A 22,810-nucleotide genomic window follows, 5' to 3' on the forward strand; every position below is an offset into this window, starting at 1 on the left:
GGACATAAATTCAAATTGAGGAGGGATGCTTGCAGGATAGATGTGTGGGAATCTGCCTTCAGCCAGTGGATGGTTGATTGCCTTAACAAGCTTCCATCCATTGTTATGGAAATGAATAGTTTAATTAAATTTAAGGATGAAGTAGATAAACTATTGGAGTGGATCGATAGATAAAATGGGATATATATTTTTTTTTTTTCTGGCTAATGCTGTATAAGCTTGCTTTTTTACATCATTAGCATTAGCATTAGTAGAGGCATTTGATGCAAGAAAGCAAGCTTATGCAGCATCAGCCAAAAAAAAAAAAAAACCCACTTCCACTTCACCCCTCTGTTCGTTCAAAATACCTGTCCAGCTGAGCCTTAAACTTATTTAGGCTATCAACCTCCACCACAAGGGATGGAAGTCTGTTCCACCAACCAACCACCCGCTGGCTAAAGGCAAATTTCCGCACGTCTATCCTACATCTGTCTTTCCTCAATTTGAATTTATGCCCTCTCAGGTGATTTTTCTGAGCTAGAGGAAGAATCCCATCAGCACTGAGCATGCTTAAACCATTCAAGGCTTTATACACCTCTATCAGATCACCTTGCTGGTGCCTAGTCTCCAGACACTGTAATTTGCAAAACTTAAGCCTTTCTTCGTAAGAGCACCCCTTTGTTCCATTCACTACTCTTGTTGCCCTTCTCTGTACTTGTTCCAGCAGCTCTACATCCTTCTTGAAATGAGGCCTCCAGACCTGTATACAATACTCTAGGTGGGGCCTGACCATTGCCTTATACAATGGAATAATCACCTCCTTATCCCTGCTGGAAAAATTCCTGTATATCATTGACAATACTCCATGAGCTACTCTTGCAGCCCGTCTGCACTGCTCAGAGAACTTCATATCTGCCTGCACAACCACCCCCAAGTCCCTTTCATTCTCTACCACTGTCAGTGTAGTACCACAGAGTTAATACGTTGCTCTGGGGTTGCTGTTTCCCATGTGTAGTACTTTACATTTGTCAATGTTAAACTTCATTTGCAACCTCTCAGCCCATCTGCTCAACCTTTCCAGATCCTGTTGCAGCAGCATAGTGTCAGTAGTGTCCTTGACAACCCTGCCAACCTTTGTATCGTCTGCAAACTTGGACATTAGGCTTGATATACCATCATCAATATCATTTATAAATACAGAAAACAATAATGGACCCAACACTGAGCCCTGAGGGACTCCACTAATAACATTAGTCCACGATGAGCAGTGTCCATTGATTACCACTCTCTGTCTTCTCCCCCTCAACCACCCCTTTATCCATAGCAGCAATTTGCCTCCAATGTCACACTGCTCCAATTTGTGTAGCAGTCTTCCATGTGCAACAGTATCAAAAGCCTTTCTAAGATCCAAGTATATAATATCAAAGTTATTCCCTGCATCCAGTTCTTTTGTGACTGCATCATAGTATCCAATCAAGTTGGTCAGGCAAGACTTCCCCTTAACAAAACCATGCTATGTCTGAGCTATAACTGAAGTCTTGTCTAAATGATCCTGCAGTGCTTCTTTAACCAGTGCCTCCATTAATTTTCCTGGAACAGAAGTTAAGCTCACAGGTCTATAATTACTTGTGTCAGCCTTTGATCCTCCTTTGTGAATTGGGGTCACATTTGCACATTTCCAGTCTATGGGTACCTCCCCTGAGTCCAAGGAAGCTCTCATAATTATAAGGGTTTGCTTACTTCCTTTGCTGCCTCCTTTAATATAACTGGATAGATCCCATCCACCCCGGGTGCCTTTCTTGTGTTTATCTTCAACAGTTTCTCCTCCACTTTACTCCCAGTTATTTCAAGATTCTGTAGCTTACTGCTAGAGTTGAATACACCTCTGGCATTCCCCTTGCTGAATAACTCCTCATGTGTGAATGTCGATGCAAAATATTCATTTAGTTTGTTAGCTACCTGAGCAGGATCATCAACAGTTGACCCATCAATATCAAGTGGACCAATCTGATTCATCCCCTTCCTTCTAGAGTTTACATAAGTAAAGAACTCTTTGCTGTTTTTCTTTGCATCCCTTGCCAAGGATTTCTCATAATCTGCCTTCGCCTGCCTAACCTCCTTTGTAACTTTGTTGCATATCAACTTGTATCTATCATAGGCTTCTGTGTCATGTGTTAATTTGTAAGTATCCCATGCATTTTTCTTTTCTGCCATATGCCTCATTAGTTCATCTGACATCCATTTTGGCATAAACCTTGAACAATATTTCTTAGTTGGTATGTAAAGCCTAGTAGCTTCCAACATAAGTTCTTTGAATGCTTCATATTTTGAGTTTGCTGTTGGTAACATCATCAGTTGGTCCCACTGTATAGAATTTAAATACTGTCTCAGTCCATCGTAGTCGGCTTTACGGAAGCAATAACCCTTCCCTTTACCCCTAATGGTAGTTACCTCTTTGAGTAAATCCCACTTCAGCACACTGTGATCACTGCCACCTAGTGGTTCATTTATCTGCAGATTCTTAATGCATGAAGAATCACTGCTGATAATCAAATCAAGAGTATTACTCCCTCTAGTTGCCTCCCGAACATGCTGATGTAGAAAACTAAATCCACAAAAGCCCTGCTAGTGCGTGAGTAACCAGCCCCCAAATTCCAGTCAATATCTGGGAAATTAAAATCTCCCATTATAAGACTCTCTGATTTACTGGCCCACTCTACTTCCCTGTACAGGTTATTATTATACTCATCAGAGTCATTAGGCCTATAGCACACTCCTACTCTCAATTTTGATCTCCCAATGCTTATGTCACACCAAACTGACTCAACACTGCACTGTCCAGCGATGTCGACTGGCTTCACTTCCTTGGTTTTTATGTGTTTCTTAACTAATAGCATAACCCCTCCCCCCTTCCTATCCTGTCTATCCTTTCTGTAGACGTTTTACTCCCCAAATTGCAGTTCTACATCCCTTATATCTGTGTGACACCACGTCTCTGATATCCCAACAATATCTGCCTTTGATGTTTTGAGCAATACCTGAAATTCATCAAATTTATTTACTAAACTCCTAGCATTGGTGTACACACAAGTATACCTGCACCTGTTTCTATTCTTAGCTACCCTAACACAACCCATGTGTTTACTTGTACCGCAATGGCTCTCAGCAGTCTCTGAAATACCATGCATCTTGTTTTTCAGGCTTCTGCTCATTCTAATAGAAACAGTGCAAGAATCTCTTTCACCTCTGAAAGTGGCTACTGTCAATCTATTGGTCTTTGTCTCCCCCCAAGCTAGCAGTTTTCCGACCCACCTAACACTGCCTCGATAGCATCAGCAAATATTCTTGCACCCTTTCTATATAAGTGTATCCCATCCCTGTAGAAGCAATCTCTCCTGTTAACAAGTACAGTCCAGGCTGAAAAAAATTCTACCCCTTGAGCCTTGCACAATCTTTCCAGGGCCGAATTGATCGACAAGGCTCTCATCATATACTCCCTCCTATCGTGTCTGGGCAGAATTGCAGACACTTTCAAATTCAACCCTAATTCTCGGCTTTTGTTCAACAGTGACCTGTACTTGTTAAGTAATTCTGCCGGTCTCCTACTCTTAATATTATTAGTGCCAACGTGTACAACTATATCACCTTTTGTGCCCTTAAAAGATGATATTCGCTCTACAACGTCATCAACCTTTGCCCCTGGCAGACATACCCTGGTCCTGTTCCACCTATCTTTTTTACAAAGCATGTTCCCCGTTTCCCTGACAATAGAGTCACCAACAACTACTAGTTCCTTCGGGACCAGCGCATTCTGCCTTGGGGGTTGCCTCTGTGTCACGGGATGCCCAAGTGCAAGCTCTGGCGTTGATGTGGCCAGCTGAGAGCTTGATGGGCCCCTCAATTTAGTTTCTTCGAGGGCATCCACCCTGTCCTTCAAGCTCTCATATAGGCCCACAAGAACGCCGAGTTGTTGCCTGATATCGATACACTCCTTGCATCGTGCACACACAAAGACATCCCCCATGGCAGTATCATGTCCCGTACCCGATTGCTCTGCAAACATCAAGCAAACAGTGCATTTTATAAGGCTGTGAGTCAGAGGACAACTGCCCCCTTCAGTTCTGCTCTGAGCCACAGCACTTCCATTAGCTTGAGCCTTTTGCTTTGCTGCTCTGGTCTGAGTCATGATTCTATTAATTTATTAATTAATTATAATTAATTATGTTATGTTATTAATTATGTTAAATATAATTAATTATATTACGTTTGTAATTTAAGTCGTTATATGTATTTATTTAAACGTACAATTTAACTGCTAACGAAGTTCAACTAATGCTATCTAGTACAGTATATAACTATCGTATCACAAAGGCGGGAAATTTACGAATGGTAGCGGAGTTGAAACACGTGGAAACCCTTACCGATACTTTTATGCAATTACAAGGCCGAGTAAAGAATAAATACACCAAATTAATCAGAAAATCACAAAATAATGTTATACTACTAAATTTAAATCAAAAGTTTTAGAAAAACAATAATTTCAAATCAATAAATAAGAAAAATCCACTTAGCGGCTTTGAACACGACCGTCTCTAGTAGCCTCGTCGGTTATAATACCATTATAATTGCCATTAATACCATTAATATATTGCCACTTCAGTTCTACCTATCCTTCTTGTACAATATATTTCCTGTTTCTCTGACAATAGAGTCACCAAAAATAACTAACTCCTCTCAGAACAGTGCATTCTGCTATGGGGATTACCACAATGTTACCTGATGCACAAGTGTAAGCTCAGGCATTGAGTTAGGCAATTGAGGGCATCCAGCCTACTTTTCAAGCTCTCATAAATTCCCATAAGAATGCTGAGTTGTTGCCTAATTCTTTTGCACTCTCTGCACCACACACACACACACCCTTGGCTATATCATGTCCTCTTTTAGAAAGTCCATAAATATTGCACAAGTTGCTACAATGGATAAAGGCATGGTTGAGTGGGAGACTGCAGTGAGTGGTAATAAATGGACACTGCTGTACATGGAGTAATGTTATTAGTGGAATTCCCCCAGAGATCAGTGCTGGGCCCATTGCGGTTTTGTGTATTTATTATTGATATTGATGAAGGTATATCAGGCTTAATGTCCAAGTTTGCAGATGATACAAAGGTTGGCAGGGTTGTTAATGATAGTAAAGACAGTATGCTACTGCAACAGGTATAGAAAAGTTAGGTAGATGGGCTGAGAAGTGGCAACTAAAGTTTAATATTGACAAATGCAAAGTACTGCATATGGGTAGCAGTAATCCAAGAGAAATGTACCAACTGTGTGGCACTACACTTGGGGAGGTGGAAAATGAAAAAAACCTGGGGGTAATTGTGCAGTTGGATATGACGTTCTTTGAGCAGTGCAGACAGGCTACCAGAGCAGGTCAGTTGAGTTGTTTTGTCAGTTGAGTTGTTTTGGAGTTTTGTCAATGATATATAGGAATTTTTCTAGCAGAGACAAGCAGGTGATTATACCATTGTATAAGGTAATTGTCAGACCACACCTTGAGTACTGCATACAGGTCTGGAGGCTTGTTTTAAGAAAGATGTAGAGCTGCTAGAACAAGTACAAAGAAGAGCAAAACAAGATTGGTGAGAGGAACAAAGGGTTCTCTTACCAGGAAAGGCTTAAATTCTGTCAGTTGCAGCATCTGGAGACTAGATACCTGCGAGGTGATCTGATTGAGGTGAACAAGACCTTGAATGGTTGGAGCAGGCTCAATGCTGATGGGATACTTCCACTTGCTGAGATTAAGAACCTGAGGGGGCATAGATTCAAATTGAGCACAGACGGTTGTAGAATAGATGTGCAGAAGCTTACTTTAGCCAGTGGGTAGTTGATTGATGGAACAGACTTCCATCTGTTGTTGTGGAAGTTGATAGCTTAAATAAATTTAAGGCTGAACTACACAAACATTTGGAGGGAATGGATGGGTGAAATGGGGTGGGTTTTTTTTTTTTTTTTTTTTCTTAGCTGTTGCTGCATAAGCTTGCTTTCTTGCATCATAAGCCTTAACTAATGCTAATGCTAATATCTTTGCTTTGCTGCTCTAGTCTGGGCATGATTTCTGTTTAAATTCCATTTAATTTGACAATACTGCACTAAGCTAATATATTCCTAAATGCTGTAATACATATTATACAGATTGACATTATACATTACACTATATCTTTGTTTGTACCGTTTTAAATTAGTTAGAGCCTTATTAAAATTTCTTAGCTGGAAACAAAACAAAAAAAAAAAAAAAAGCCAGCCTACTACATGATTAGAACTTTCAAGCTATTTATTTATGGCAATTAAAACGCTAAATTCCATTACTATGTACTACATTCCTAGTAACTATTATGAAACAACAGTTTCATAATAGTAACTAGAATAGTAACTAGAATAATAGTAACTAAAACTTCCTACATCTAAAATTTTATTTTAGATATAGGAAGCTTCTTTTCCAACCAACTTTCCTAGTCCAACATGCTAATAATTCTTTGGTAAGGCGATATCAATTTTAAAAAACATGTGGGACATCTTCCCCACTGTCAGAACCATAGTGTTCAGACCCCTCGGTCTCAACATTGAGCACTCAAGACTTCTGTCTTCAAACACCATACCTCCGGCAGCAAGAAAACCATTACATGGATTGACATGAAATTAAATTTTGAAGGTCTAAACTGCTTAATAAATATGGGCCGATTATTTTCTTCGGTCCTGTCAGCGCCTCCGTAGCCAGGTGGGAAGGAGCAGCAGTGCGTAGCACACGCTTCTTGATTAGGCCGGGGTTCGAGCCCGTCACCACCAAATACGGAGGATGCGGAAAGGTCATTCAGGGAATGACCACCGCATATCCCGGAGCAATATGGCCTTAGTTGCTAATGCTCCTAAAAACCAAATAACAACAACAACTTCGGTCCTGTAGCTTGACATTAGAGTTAAATTTAGGGGTCTAAAAAGTTTAATGGATATGGGAGGATTATTCTCTACATTCCCAGAATAATCCCCCCATAATCAATATGGACATTCAATAATTCTAATGAATTATTGAATGTCCATATTGCTGACAGCTAGCTTGAGCAGAAGCCACTCAGCCCTCCTGAAATTGAATCTTGGAGAACTAAAGTGTGTTTTCGAAATTATTAGAAGTTTCAATGATGTTAAAGGTGAGTGGAGAATGATCAGAGTGGAATATGGGATGGTCTTTGCAAACATAGCTGGGTAGAGAAAAATATAAGATCAAGGTAGTCACTATCCCTGATTGGAAATTTGCAAACTTGTTCAAGATCATAATTGTGAAGGATATCAAAGAGAATCCCAGTCTGTAATGATGGAGATGAAGTTATCAAATTTGTGTGTTTAAATTTGAAATTTCCCAAAACCATTGGCAAATCATCATATTGTACAAGTGGAAGGATAAATTTCAGTGAGTTTTCTAAATTCTGAATGCATACACTAATACTAGAAAAACTTTTAAAATGCAAGATGGAGAAGGGAGTATAGTGATGCAATTTCAGTAGAATATTTGGTTTGGGGAGTAATGCTTACTCAACCTCACTGAGATCCTCATTCTTTCTTATGTATTATGTACTGAGAAATTATAATCTCCTGGTCAATAACCTCTTCAGAGAGCTTTGGATAAGACTGGTTTCTGATATTAATGAGGGCTCAGAGTCAGGAATGGCTTATTTAAGATTTTAGTTTGCACACATGATAATCAAATGTTGAGTGTCTGCATGGAAGAATGGGTCGGCATCAAGATCTTTCCAACTTTAAACATGGAATTATTGTGGGAGCAAGATGTACAAGTGTCAGTATCTTGACAACAGCCAGCATAGTTAAGTGGTCCTGTTCTGTGGTGTCATAAATCTACTGTGCCTGATTCAACACCAGTCTAACAACCAGCCAAAGATCACATATGTGACAGCCACGTGTGGTCAATGCCTGTGATGAGCTTTGTGTGTTTCTTCTTGTAACACAGCACATTGGCCTGGCTAACCACCCAGTACAATGTAGGAATTGCAAGATCCATGTGAACTGTACTGGACTTTAGCTTATATAGGCTGTGACAGACAATAACCATCACGGGTACCCATGCTCACTGCAAGACACAAGAAACTGCACCTTGCATGAGCACATTAGCATCAACACAAGACCAACAGTATGTGGAAATCTATCACCTAGTCTGATGGATGTCACCTGGATACGCTATTGGTGTTTGGTAGGCTGGAGGCATTATGGTTTGGAGGTTGTTTTTTGTGGAATGTCCTGGGTCTTTTGATTACCATTAATCAATGGCTCAATAGAAATGCCTGGCTTTCTTTTGTCACTGACCAAGTACACCCCTTCATGATGACAGGGTATCCAGATAACTCCGGCATCTATCAACAAGACAGTATGCCATGCCACAAGGACTGACAGGTTAATAACTGGTTTTGTGGAAATGACAGTGAATTTCCTATCCCCCATTGATTCCAAAATCACCCGATTTTGATCCAAATGAAATCATATTTGGGACTTACTGGAATGTTCAATAGTATAGTTCAATAGAATGTTCAATAGTTCAATATTAGGTCCTTGAAGTTTCGCAGACATTCTCTCAGATATGCCAGACAAGCTGTGCTTGCTACCTGGGAGTCTGAAACATTGATGGAACTGATATTCGAGTGTACTCAAGTCAAGTGGACCCAATTTCAGCAAAGTCCGGACAGTCTGTGACAGCCTCATATAACCTGCATATAACCCCCATACGCAAGCACACTGAGGTTTGCCCCCACATCACACGGATGAATGCCGCCCCTCTGGGTTATCAGGCAATACTAGGTGGTAGATGACTCTCATCAACCGGTGCAATACCACCACTTTGCTTTTTGGGGCCTTAAAGTGGCGGAATCCATGTTTAATCTCCAGAGCTAAGTTCCGATCAACCCTTCCCCATCTCTTCCAACATGCAGTATGATTGATGTTTTTTGAGGTTATGATAAACACCATGGCGAGATCCAAACTTCCTTACATTTCGAGGGTACAGCTCTAAAATGCTATTCGCAGGCAAGCCACTAGATAGTACACCAGACCAAACCTATTGGTAACTCTCTAGTCGGCTTCTTGATCAGTTAGTATATAATCTTGTTACCTCTACTTTGCCAGATAGTGACTGGAGGAAGTCTGATTAGTGTGTTTGTGGGGGCATTGTCGAGGCCTTGTTATGTCAAGAATCTGGGTATATTCATACTATGTATATATTATATCCAAATATTTTATTACTTCATATAGCATGTCTCCCCCTGCACCCCCCACTTTTTCTTACTATTGAATACACCATGAATTGTCAAACTAATAGAGCAAACGTATCTGCGAAAAGATGTAAACCTCCCAAACACTTCCTAGTTCACTTCACAAATATATGTGGTCTCAGTTCTAATCTCAATAATGTCCATTTCCACTTATAGTCTGCCAAACCACATGTACTTTTTCTGGCAAAGTCTCAGTTATCGGTTGATTCAACCACTGCTCATCTCAGTTGCCCAAATTATTCGCTGTATGATTTCTTTCACTTAAAAAGGTGGTGCTTGTGCATATGTCCATTTCAATATTCCCTGTCAGAGACTTGGTAAATTGGATTCTCCTCTTTTCAATCTTCTCTGGCTTAAAATCTCTCTACCTCATCCTGTAAAATTCATCTGTTGTCTCTACCATTCTCCCAACTTCACTAATCACTTGGAACTCTGACTTCCTCTCTTTGCAATTTGACTTTGTCCAGTCCAACTTTCCTAACAGAGAGGTGATAACTGCCAACTAACTCTTAAACTATCTAGAAACCTTCTGTCTGACCAACGATCGCCAGTATGGATTCCATCAGTGTCGATCCACTGGTGATATTCTGGCTTATGTTACCCATTTATGGACAAATTCATTGGAAAAGTTCAGTGAAACACAACCAGTTGCTCTTGACATCTCAAAGGCTTTTGATTGTTTGGCATAAAGGTCTTCTAAACAAGATTCCATCTTATGGTTTGCCAACTATTTTTTGTAATTGCTTATCCAGTTTTCTCTCTGACTGCTCACTGAGGGTGATGGTAGATGGCTCTGCCTTCTAACTGCTCCACTAATGCTGATGTCCCCCCCCAAGGTTCAGTTCTTTCCCTCACTCTTTTTCTCTTGTATATTAATGACCTTCTTCCAGTGACCAGAAATCCTATTCATAGTTTTGCTGATTATAGCACATTGTATTCCACTTTCCAGGTTGAGAAACCTCGCCCTGCTCAATCAGCTTCAGCTTCTCGAATATCCACTACCAATTCCTTAATGCCAATCTCCAGGTAATTCTCCAGTGGGGCAAAGACAACTTAGTTGATTTCAATCCTTCTAAAACTCAGTCCTGTCTTATATCTCACAAAAAGGATTCTTCTGCTCCTATGCTTATCTTTGGTGACACTCCGATTTCTAGGCAAGATGATATATCTCTTTTGGGGATTACCCTGACTTCTAATCTCTCATGGCCCAAGCACATTACAAATATTGCTTCCTCTGCATCTAAAAAACTTGGTTTTCTCTTTCGCTCTTGGCATTACTTTTCTTCCAAACAGCTGTTCACTCTGTACAAATTGCAAATCCGCCCTACCATGGAATATTGTTACCACATCTGGGGTAGTGCCCCCAAAACCTCTCTCAGGCTTCTTGATTCTGTTCAGAAGAGGGCAGTTAGATTAATTAATGACTCATCTCTAACAGAGTCTCTTCACTCTCTATCTCATAAATGTACTGTATCTGCTGCAAGCCTTTTCTACAGATACTTCCATGGGCCCTGTTCTTCTGAATTGCCTACTATAATTCCCACTCTTTCTTTCAAAACAGTCTTAACATGTGCCGCCGCCAGCCAACATCCACTTACTGTCCAACTTAAAACTCACAGAACCAACTTTTCATCTTCCTCGTTTATTCATTCAACTGATGTTTTCTGGAACAACCTTCTCTCATACGTATTTCCTGAAAATTACAGTCTACAGAAATTCAAGTCTAATATCAACAAACATCTTCTTTTGTCTTCTCAACCTCCAACCCATTCTTGGTACTAAGCACTGTAGGTTCTAATATCTCTCGTGTTTGGGGTTTTCATAAAAAAAAAAAATAATAATGAATAAATAACCATCCACATGGCAGTGTGTAGGCATTACTGGACACATGGAGTAATTCATGGCTAGCACTACCACAGGACACCCTGCAGTACCTTGTGGAGTCCATGTATAAGCTATATTATGGACAAAAGGTATTAGGTAGGTATGAGGTTATTAGGCGGGTGTTGCTAATGTGAAGTCAACTCAGTATATGTCATATATGAACCCGTTAATCTGCTCTGAAGTTGTTTATTACTAACTATACTTATTCAGGTAGAAATCTTATGGGTGCAGTGCTCTGATGGCATTTATACAAATACCACCTTTACTCTGATGGTATTTATACAAATTTTGTATGAGCCTTATTGTTTCAGTGATATGACATTTATGCATAGCTGTATATACCTATGTCTAAGACTTTTATTTATTATTATTTTTTTTGCTATTATATACCACAGGACATCTAAATGCTTTGCTAGTTATCTTTTTAGTTCAGAAGGAGTTCTTATCATTTTAAAATATGAAAATGAAAAATAGATTTGTATAGTATCATATTTATTAAAATTTTCAGACAAAACCATTATGCAAATCAGGGATGTTATGCTTGACCCTCACTGCAGATCTCCCTCATTTGGTCTACTTACATAATGTTCAGTATAGAGAAAATCAGGTTCGAGTACCAGAAGTTACAATACACCAAATAAGAGAAAGATCTGGCAAAACAGTTCTCTCTCGTACCAGAAGACGCTTTTCTGTTAGAGAACCAGACAAAACAGGAAAAGGGCAAGTTTTCATTGTTCATTGATATATTCATCATATGTGTTATATTCATTGATATTTCTTCATATGTGTTATGTTCATTGCATATTATACCTTTAATGCCAAATTACTAATAGTTTTCTTCAACAGAGAAGAAGCTATTTTTATAAATTATTCTCTGTTGAATCATTTCTGAAATACACACATTTTCCACATGGGTCAAACTAAGATTTTTGTTTTCGTTTAGGCAATATGGCACTATTGTATATTATGCTGTATAAGTGTGTGGGTGGGCGGACCAATTTGCATGTTTTGTAGGCTGAAAAACCCAAAATATCTTGTGAGGGAACCCTACTCCTTTGTCTGATATTGGCTGAGATCTTTAGTTTGGGCTGTTGTTGGCCCTGATTGAAGAAGCTTTTTAGAAATTCCCCATTTGTGATGGAACTAATATCCGAAGTGACAAGTGGCAAAACTACTTTACTCTCACAGAGACTTTAAAATAAAGAAATACACGTTCAGGTAAGGAAATGTAAAATTCTGAAAACAGTTTGATACTGCTCCTTTATATAGTATGGATTTTACATTTAGAAGTAAATTTAGTAAATGATAAATTATATAAATTTAGAAATTAATTTAGACAGTAGATGCGCACTAAATCTGCAGTTGTCTACAAAAATAAATTGAGAACTGTTAGAATGGAGAATACTGGGAATTTCAATAAGACAAGGAAGGAAAAAAATATGTCTTTTTAGCTCTTTACTACTTAAAATTGCACACCATATAAACCATTTCATTGCCTCAAAATGACTTAGGAATACATAATTGTTCTGAAAAACATTGAAGTTTAGTTCTTCTAACTGTAAAATTTTGCACCCAGTGAACAGAAATCTCACTTACTAGGTGGGGGACGGGATCCAAAAATGGCCATGTTGAAAAGGGCTTGGGAAGGAGAGGTTACAATTCAGTCAGACGTGAAATTTTCCACAGTGCAAATAGGTGCTAGGAAGACATGTGGTGGCTTGCCTGTGATATGCAGGATCTTTTCGAGTAGGAAAAAGGATTATCCCTTTGTATAAGTGATAGTGAGACTGCATTTAGAAGAATATTGTGTTCAGGTCTGGAGTAAACCGTAAAACTTCTAGAAAGGGTTCAGATAAGGATAACTAGATTGGTGAGAAGTGCTAATCGATGTCCAAATGAAGAAAAGCTGAGAAAGCATGACCTACAAAGCTTGGCAGCTAAACATCTTGGGGGGACCTGGTAGAGGCATGTAAGGCCCTGAAAGGAATTAATAAAATGAACAAGGGAGGTATATTTTCACTGGCAAAAGAGAGTAGAATGAGGGGGAGCACAAATACAAAATTTTGAAGAACAACAAAAGGTTGGATCTCATGAAGTTTACCTTTGGGAAGTGTACCATAGATTATGTACCATGTCTTCAACAGTGGTCAAGGTGGATAGTCTGATAATGTTCAAAGTGGAATTAGACAATTTTTTTTGGCAGTGGAAAAAGTATAAATGATAGATTTTTTTTAGAGATGCAAAAAAAGCTTGCTTCCATGCATTATTTAGCTATTATAATACTGATACTTAACCACAGGAGTTCGAAAATTGTAATGTTGCAATTGGAGTAATTTGGAATTCATTTAACAAACACATTTTCTTTTTCCCAGTTATTATAAATTTAAAGAACTCAAGAAATATTAAAAATATACCATGACTCAATCTTCATTTGTAAAATTTGAAATTAAGCATTTCTTTTACATTCAGAATTAATGTAAAAGAAATGTATGTGCATGCCTTTTTTTGTTTCTTTTCTTTTTTTTTTTTTTTTTTGCAGAAAACACATTAAATAACATTTACAGTCACTGAATTTGTAGCTGCAGGCTATTTAAGCCATTATGTTATCATCAGATTCACTCCTTAAACTGATTGTTTAAGCAGTTGCATGTGGCTAAAGACACCAGAATGACATTTTGTCCATAAGCGAGAAAAACAGTGTGTTACTACACTGATGCTCAGAAGTTATGACACAAACATAAACATTTAAATAAATGAGAAACCTTTCATAGATTACAACAAAATTATAGCTATATGTCTTTTTAATGTGTCTTAATAGTGCCCAAATTTTGGGCTGAAATTGCAGTTATGTAAGCAAGTTTGTAAACACCCAAAAACAGTGCATTGATAATTCATGGAAACTTACCCTAATGAGGCATGTGTTCTCCATGGTACGTTCTAAGTATGAAATTAACTCTCAAGCTGAAATTGAGACTGTTAGTGCCATAGCTATCAATTGCTATTTTTGCATAAGGATGTATGCAGGCTCAGTGAGGTTTCTGGTAGATTGGTCCTGTGGTTCACTGAAAGAACTCTGCAAGGACATGCATTATCATCAATTAAAAGAAAGACATGCTTCCTTTTGCATTTTGCTTCCAACTGCAAAAGGATGAACATAAGGATCAAGGATCTCATCTTTATGCATTACAACCTTGAGAGCTCCTTGAAGGAACGTACATGGAAAACCTGTATTGCTATTGACAATGATTCCAGTCCATTGCTATTGACAATGATTCCATTAATGAGAAGGTCTCCACCATTAATAAAGTTATCTATATTCTACTTGTTTAAGATAATAAAAAATGTGATAAAATATTATTCTTTTATTTTTAGATCTTTTAAAAGAAAAGATGAAATCATTTAAATAGCTTATCACCTTCTTGTTACAGAACTATGGAAAGGCGGTCCCGCATGATTTCAGGCCCTACCAACTTCAATCATGTTTCGCATATGGGACCTGGTGAAGGAATTCAGTTGCAGAAGTTGATGGATTTACCTACTGTAAGTTTTACAGAAGCAACAAGAATAATTACTATTTTTTACTGTTTTCATGTTACACAGGACTTATGATGAAAAGATTACAGATAAAGATAACTTAAAAAGATAACAGCCCAAGGGTTATTAAATAACCCTTGGGCTGTTAACCCTTTTTTATTAAATATTACCAGCAAATTTATTAAAATTGCAAACTAATTTTATTCCCTTAAGTCTTCTCTATATAATTATGAATTGTTAAAATAATAGGAATAAATGCATTGAATTTATGCAGTGAATTAATTTTAAATGCATTCCATAACCTTTTTCCCTAAAGTTTAAAATTCATTTGATTTTAAATGATTAGTTTTAAAACAGTTTATTTTAAAACTAATTAGTTTTAAATGATTAGTTTGATTAGTTTTAAAACATAGAATCCATAAACAATCAACTATTAAATACAGGCATACCTCGAATAACGAATAGGATGCGTTCCACAAAATTACTTCACTAAGCAAAACTTCGTTTTCAGAGGTCAAAATACTATGGCCAGAATAGGGATACGTTCCTACGTAAAGAAAATGAAAAGCTTTTTTTTCGAACAAAGAAAAGTTTTATTAAATAAACAGTCAACTTACATACAAAGTGAAATCACATTTTAAAATATGAGTCTAAAGTTGATTGCTTATGCTTTTTTTCTCTTTCATTTAACAATTTCCTATACGGAGTTATTGCATTTAACACTGATCGCTTAACAATAAAACTTCTTCCTAAATCAGGATCATTTTCACTAAAAAAATTAAAACGTTTTCAATGTCATTTAAGCACCTTTTTGAAATCTTTGGTTGTTAACACTTTTTCGGCAGGAACTGCTTTAACTTCGTCTTCATTATCTTTGTCTTCGTTGCTAACAAGGTTTTCCAAATCTTCCACTGAAAAACCATCATCTTCTGCATTCAATAAATTTCTAACATCCTCTTCATCGACATTTTCGAAACCTATTGATTGAGCCATCTGGATAACTTCATTTCTAATTTCTTGGATGTTATTTTCTTCTTCTAGTACAACTTCTGGCCATATTTTGCACCAAACTCCATGTAAGCATTTCTTAGTGACTTCTTTCCAAGAACTATCAATGTTTTCAATTGCGTTTTTAATGGTGTAGTTTTTCCAAAAAGTTTTAACTGTCATTTCCTCTTTATCCTCTAGTTCAGTTAAATTGCTTAATGTTCGACACAGATAATAAGCTTTAAATGATGCTATTACTCCCTGATCCAATGGTTGAAGCAGGGAAGTTGTGTTTGCTGGAAGAAACACAACTTTGACAGGAATGCATGTGTCCAACGTGTTAAGATCAGTAGGATGTCCCGGAGCATTGTCTAACAACAAAAGAGCTTTTTCTTCAAAGTTGTTTTTTTGACAATACCGTTTTACTTCAGGACAAAAGTGGTTAACAAACCAATCAGTAAATAACTCCTTGGCAACCCACGCTTTTCTATTTGCTTTCCATATTACAGGTAAATTCATTTTTATGTTACCTTTTAACGCCCTCAGATTTTCTGAATGGTAAACTAATAACAATTTTAATTTATAATCGCCAGAGGCATTTGATCCAAAGAGTAACGTTAACGGTCTTTGGCTGCTTTGAACCCAGCAGCTGATTTTTCTTCAATAGAAATGAAGCTTTTTGTTGGTAGCCGTTTCCAGAACAAACCGCTTTCGTCAACATTGAACACCAAATTTGGTGGAAAATTTTCACGTTCAATTATTTCGTTTAGTTTTTCTGGAAACTTCTCCTGTTAATTTTACACTATGAATCCTGGCCCGTTTTTTAAATTTCTCGAACCAACCACGAGAAGCCCCAAAGGTTTCCGTAATTTCTTCAGTTTGTTTAGATTTCAGGTGATTAAACTGGAATATTTTTTTAATGTTAAATGGGGTTTGAAATTGCGGACTTCGTTATATCGAAGCTTCGTTATCAGAGGTAACGTTAACCGAGGTATGCCTGTAGTTCTGTTGTGAGAGAATTTAAATTAGTTAATGTAATATATTGTTTATTTATTTATCAAGTGAATTTTATTGTGCACAATAAAATTCACCTGATTATCAACAATTCACATGGTGTTATTCGCATTTCAAATTAACTTAATATAAGTAAAAATATGCAGATTTTCTATAAACATGTTCATTATGATTAGCATATTTCTGTATAGTTTTTTTTATTCCACTCTAATGATTATATCTATCAAGCCAAATGCATATAGGCAAAACATTTATCATTTCTAATGATACCGTTTTCTTGTCCCTACAGACTTATCTGAATAGTTCCATCGTTTTCAATTTGTATCTTTTTGCTTTTAGCTTATATAAATTTTTTATGATGTGAGGCAGAGAAACCATCATCAAGTAGAGAAAATTACTGTGTTAGGGATGTTATTGTGATCTTGTATTTTCAAAGGGAAAACACTATGAACAGAGCATTATTTTTTGTTTTTTCCCCCTAAAAATTATGGCACAGATGTTTCTTATTTCATTTGAGAAGTATGGGAGGCAGCAAAGGAAGTAAGCAAATCCTTAGCCATAATTATGACAGCTTCCTTGGAACTCAGGGACGGTACCCATGGACTGGAAATGTGCAAATGTGACCCCAATCCACAAAGGAGGATCAAAGGGAGACAGGTAATTACAGACCTATTAGTTTAACTTCTGTTCCAGGAAAATTAATGGAGGCACTGGTTAAAGAAGTACTGCGGGATCATCTAGACAAAACTTCAGTTATAGCTCAGACACAGCATGGGTTTGTTAAGGGGAAGTCTTGTCTGACCAATTTGATTGGATACTATGATGTGGTCACAAAGGAACTGGATACAAAGAATAATTTTGATATGATATATTTGGATCTTATAAAGGCTTTTGATACTGTTGCACATGGAAAACTGCTGCACATATTGGAGCAGTGTGGCATTGGAGGCAAATTACTGCTATGGATAAAGGGATGGTTGAGTGGGAGAAGACAGAGAGTGGTAATCAATGGACACCGCTCTTTGTGGACTAATGTTATTAGTGGAGTCTCTCGGGGTTCAGTGTTGGGTCCATTGTTGTTTTCTGTATTTATTAATGATATTGATGATGGTATATCAGGCTTAATGTCCAAGTTTGCAAATGATACGAAGGTCGGCAGGGTTGTTAATGACACTAATGACAATACGCTGCTGCAACAGGATCTAGAAAAGTTGAGTAGATGGGCTGAGAGGTGGCAACTGAAGTTTAACATTGACAAATATAAAGTACTGCATATGTGAGGTAGTAACCCCAGAGTAACGTATCACTGTGTGGTACTACACTGACAGAGGTAGAGAGTGAAAAGGGCCTGGGGGTAATTGTGCAGGCAGATATGAAGTTTTCTGACAGTGCAGACGGGCTGCAAGAGTAGCTCATGGTGTCATGTCAATGATATACAGGAATTTTTCTAGCAGGGATAAGGAGGTGATTATCCCCTTGTAGAAGGAAATGGTCAGGCCACACCTTGAGTACTGTATATAGGTCTGGATGCCTCATTTTAAGAAGGATGTAAAGCTGTTGGAACAAGTACAGAGAATAGCAACAAGATTAGTGAATGGAACAAAGGGTTGCTCTTACGAAGAAAGGCTTTAATTTTGCAAATTACAGTGTCTGGAGACTAGGCACCTGTGAGGTGATCTGATTGAGGTGTATAAAGCCTTGAATGGCTTGAGCATGCTCAGTGCTGATGAGATTCTTTCTCTTGCTCAGAATAATTGCCTGAGAGGGCATAAGTTAAAATTGAGGAAAGACAGTTGTAAGATAGATGTGTGGAAGTTTGCCTTTAGCCAGCAGGTGCTTGATTGCTAGAACAAACTTCCATCTGTTGTTGTAGAAGTTGATAGCTTAAACAGATTCAAGGCAGAACTAGACAAACATTTGGATCAGGTGGATGAGTGAAATGAGAAGGGGTGTGTGTTTTTTTTGTCTGATGCTATATAAGCTTGCTTTCTTGCATCGTGTGCCCTTGATAATGCTAATGTGTGTTGCTGCATTCTGGACTGAGTTCAGTAAATCAAATGTTTCTTAATTAAACTAAATCTGCTATTTCACAATATTATTGTATGGACAAAAATAACATTTATTTTATTCACTTTATTTAGATGAATATTGTTGAATCTAGCAATTCGTTTTCCTAAATGTGGTGCTATATTTTCTGTTGTGTTTTCATTATGTCTGAACTTTGTTTTATCATTTTTTATTCCACTGATGAAAGTAGGACATTAGCCAGAAATATCTGATGCAGTTTATTCAGCATCCAACATTTTTAGGTTACTGTTTATTAAATGGCACTTGTGAACTTACTTGCAAATTTTAAAATGTATGTTAATCATTGATCAGTAGCCATCACTTATTAGTGTTTTGCTATGGTCAATAGTATTTTATAATTGCCCAAAATGTTTACTTTTGAGATTGTCTCTTGCAACTTGCATTAATTTCTTTAAAGATTATTTTACTTTCAAATACGGCACCTCCATAGCCAGTTGTGCAGGAGCAGCAGTGCGTAGCATACACTTCTTGATTAGACTGGGGTTCGAGCCTGTGACCACCAAATATGGAGGATGCGGAAAGGCCAGAGAATGACCACCGCATATCCCTGGAGCAATATGGCCTTAGTTGCTAATGCTCCTAAAAACCAAATAACAACAATTTGCAAATATCTTACATGCATATCCCATTTATGATATATATATAATATTGGTTTATATATTAATATTACATTTAGATGAATGTATTCTTTTGTATTTTAATCCTTCTTTTGTGCATCGTTAATGCCATCGTTTTTTGCCGTATTGGCCAATTGAATATTATACGTGCCAGTATATATTCGTTTCTAATTGTTAATAATAACTAGTAATTACCTTTTGCTACAGATAAAAATTTTCATCAGTAATTTGTCATGAAAATTCATTATCATTTAGCATAAACTTCTAAACCTAATATGTATAGGCCATGCGAAATTAAGATGACCTAAATAAGGCTAACTTAATGACCAGAATTGTATGAACACTAATGCCTATATGTAAAAACCACCAGTAGCAGGTAACAATCAAAAATTCGAACAGTTAGAAACGTGTATATATATATATATATATATATATATATATATATATATATATATATATATATACGCAACTGTTAAGAAGCAAAATAAGCAGAGAAAGGAAAATAACAAAAGTTATCATATGTCTAATGCTCCCAAAAAGTGCAGCGCAGCAGTAAAGGAGGCAAAAGGATAAAAATAAGAGTCACAGACACTTTATATATATGTATGTTCCTCAAATGTAGCAGTGATATTATTCCTTCCTTTATTTAGTATGGTAGCTAAAGTATTACAAAAATTGTAACTAATAGTTACACACATCTGCAGATAACTGGGATTACTGCTTCCATACCTTGCATGTGTCAGTGTCTGCTGATAAGTAATAGTAGACCTCTCTTATGTAGAAGTCTTATTTATTTGAAGTATAAAAAGAAAGCAACTCGTAAAATTAAGGCATGGTTTTCATCTATTATATAAATACTGTGCTTATAAAAAAATTATACCTGATTTCGTATTTAAAGGAATTGTTAAATGTCAAATAAACCTCTTTATTTAATTTACGTAAGTCTGATATAGTAGTAGTAGTGGCATGTGATGCAAGAAAGCAAATGTATGAGCTTATCCAGCATCAGCCAAAAAAAAAAAAAAAAAAAAATCATACCATTCCCTCCAAATGCCTGTCCAGTTCCTCCTTAAATTTATTCAACCTATCAACTTCCACAACGACAGATGGAAGTTTGTTCCAGCAATTAACCACCCGCTAAAGGCAAATTTCCGCACATCTATTCTACATCTGTCTTTTCTTAATTTGAATTTATGCCCCCCTAGGTTCGTAATCTGAACAAGTGGAAGGATCCCATCAGAATTCAGCGTGCTGAACCCATTCAAGGCCTTATACACCTCAATCAGATCACCGCGCAGGTGCCTAGTCTCCAGCCACTGCAGTTTGCAGAACTTAAGCCTCTCTTGGTAAGAGAATCCCTTCATTCTCCTCACCAATCTTGTTGCCCTTCTCTGTACACGCTCAAGTAAATCTACATCCTTCCTAAAATGAGGCCTCCAGACCTGTACGCAGTACTCAAGGCATGGCCTGACCATTGCCTTATACATAGGGATAATCACCTCCTTTTCCCTGCTAGCAAAATTCCTATATATCATTGACAAAACCCCATGACCTGCCCTGGCAGCCTGTCTGCATTGCTCAGAAAATTTCATATCTGCCTGCACAATTACTCCCAGGTCGTTTTCATTTTCTACCACCTTAAGTGTAGTACCACACAGTTGGTACGTTTCTCTGGGGTTACTTCTACCCATATATTTGCACCATTCCTTTTTTTTTTTTTTTAACTTACCTGGTTCTCCTGCACCTGTTTGGCATTTTTAAGTAGTCTTAATGTTGTGTCAGAATTTAACTTACTTAATGTAATACTTTGTACACAATAAAATTTCACATGAATAACAACACATGAATAATAACAATTTCATACAATTCATTGTATGAAAAAGGCTGTTTAAGCGTGGATAATGCATCCTCATCATTTCTATTATCCAGGTAGTATGAATGGGGATGCATTACCCATGCTTAAACAGCTTTTTTCATACTCTTTGACATTTTGTCAAGAAATATATTTAGAACAATTCATGTAGTTTAGTTAGTATTCTTGCATTTTGGTTAATTCAATGTGAGTAACTCCATGCAGATTTTGCAAACATATGGTTCTATATGATGGAACCTTATGATGTATCAACTATCTAGAACTACAGTTACATCATTAAATTCAGAACTTTTAAAACAGTTCTGCAGATATGAATCTTAAATATTCTTTTAGAGGCATGGTGTGAGGGACATCAAGAACTGGAAATTGTTGAAATAATGTGCACTTAAATTTGCATGGAGTGTAATATAGTATGTTACACTAACATCTAAGGGTGCCTCCGTAGCCAGGTGGGAAGGAGCAGCAGTGCATAGCACATGCTTCTTGATTAGACCGGGGTTCGAGCCCATCACCACCAAATACGGAGGATGTGGAAAGGTCAGGGAATGACCATCGCAGAGCAATATGGCCTTAGTTGCTAATGCTCCTAAAAAAAACCAAATAACAACTAACATCTAAGAATAATTACAAATTATTCTTAGATGTTTCATGGTACTTCTTATACCACTTTTTCAGTGAACTGTTGTAATGTTGTCCTTATACCAGTCAGTATCATAAGAACAATTTTTTCATGGATAATTTTTTGTGGGCCCTTTGCCTTCAACATTAAACTTAAAGTTAGATGTTAAATTGCATTTTTTTTTCATATCTAACAATTTATCTAATTCAATTTAAATTTATGTCCCCTTATATGTATCATCTGAAGAAGAGTTAGGATGCCATCTGCATTTAATTTATTCAGTCTATTCAAGACCTTAAACACCTCAGCCAGGAACCCCCCAACAGATGCCTAGTTATCAAATGCTGCAATTTGCAGAACTGAAGTCTTTTATAGTAAGAGTACCCTTTTGCATCTCTGGCTAACCCTGTTGCTCTTCTCTTCACATTTCGAAGGGATCCAAACCCGTCCTAAAATGAGACCTCCAGACGTGTGCAGTACTCAAGATGCTGTTGTAGGAGAGGTGGTTTAATGCCACAAGGGCTACTATGAAAAAATTGTGCCCACTCAAGATGTGACCTAACCATTTCCACATAAAACAGGACAATCACTTCCTTGTCCCTTCTGGAAAATTCCTGTATAACACTAACAGAATCCTCAGGAGCAGTCATACTAGCTAGCAAGTCAAAGCTGCTCAGAAACTTCATGTCAGACTATAGTTACCCCGGGTCTTTTTATTTCTCCACTACCTTAGTACTTTCTCCACTACCACCCTTTACTTTTAACTGCTGTACTGTTGGGACTGTTTATGTTTGAGGAAAAGTTGACTTTTTCATTGTGATTACAAATCCTCGTTTAGACATACTCATTTTGAATCTTCGTGGTGGACCTACAAGTATCAGTTGGATCC

General features: G+C 37.3%; 1 protein-coding gene across 1 annotated transcript in view; it reads left to right on the top strand.

The window, feature by feature from the left end:
* LOC150088463 (serine/threonine-protein kinase Genghis Khan-like) overlaps positions 1-22,810 on the top strand; it is a 905,682-nt gene that overhangs the window by 815,929 nt on the left and 66,943 nt on the right. The window contains exons 41-42 of the mRNA XM_090370169.1: positions 11,698-11,909; positions 14,618-14,729. Coding sequence (XP_090226295.1) covers positions 11,698-11,909; positions 14,618-14,729 — 324 coding nt within the window. The remainder of the gene's footprint in view (positions 1-11,697; positions 11,910-14,617; positions 14,730-22,810) is intronic.

The sequence above is a fragment of the Mastigoproctus giganteus genome, chromosome 3 (genome assembly GCF_048544385.1).
Source record: "Mastigoproctus giganteus isolate SK-2022 chromosome 3, ASM4854438v1, whole genome shotgun sequence".
NCBI lineage: Eukaryota > Metazoa > Arthropoda > Arachnida > Uropygi > Thelyphonidae > Mastigoproctus > Mastigoproctus giganteus.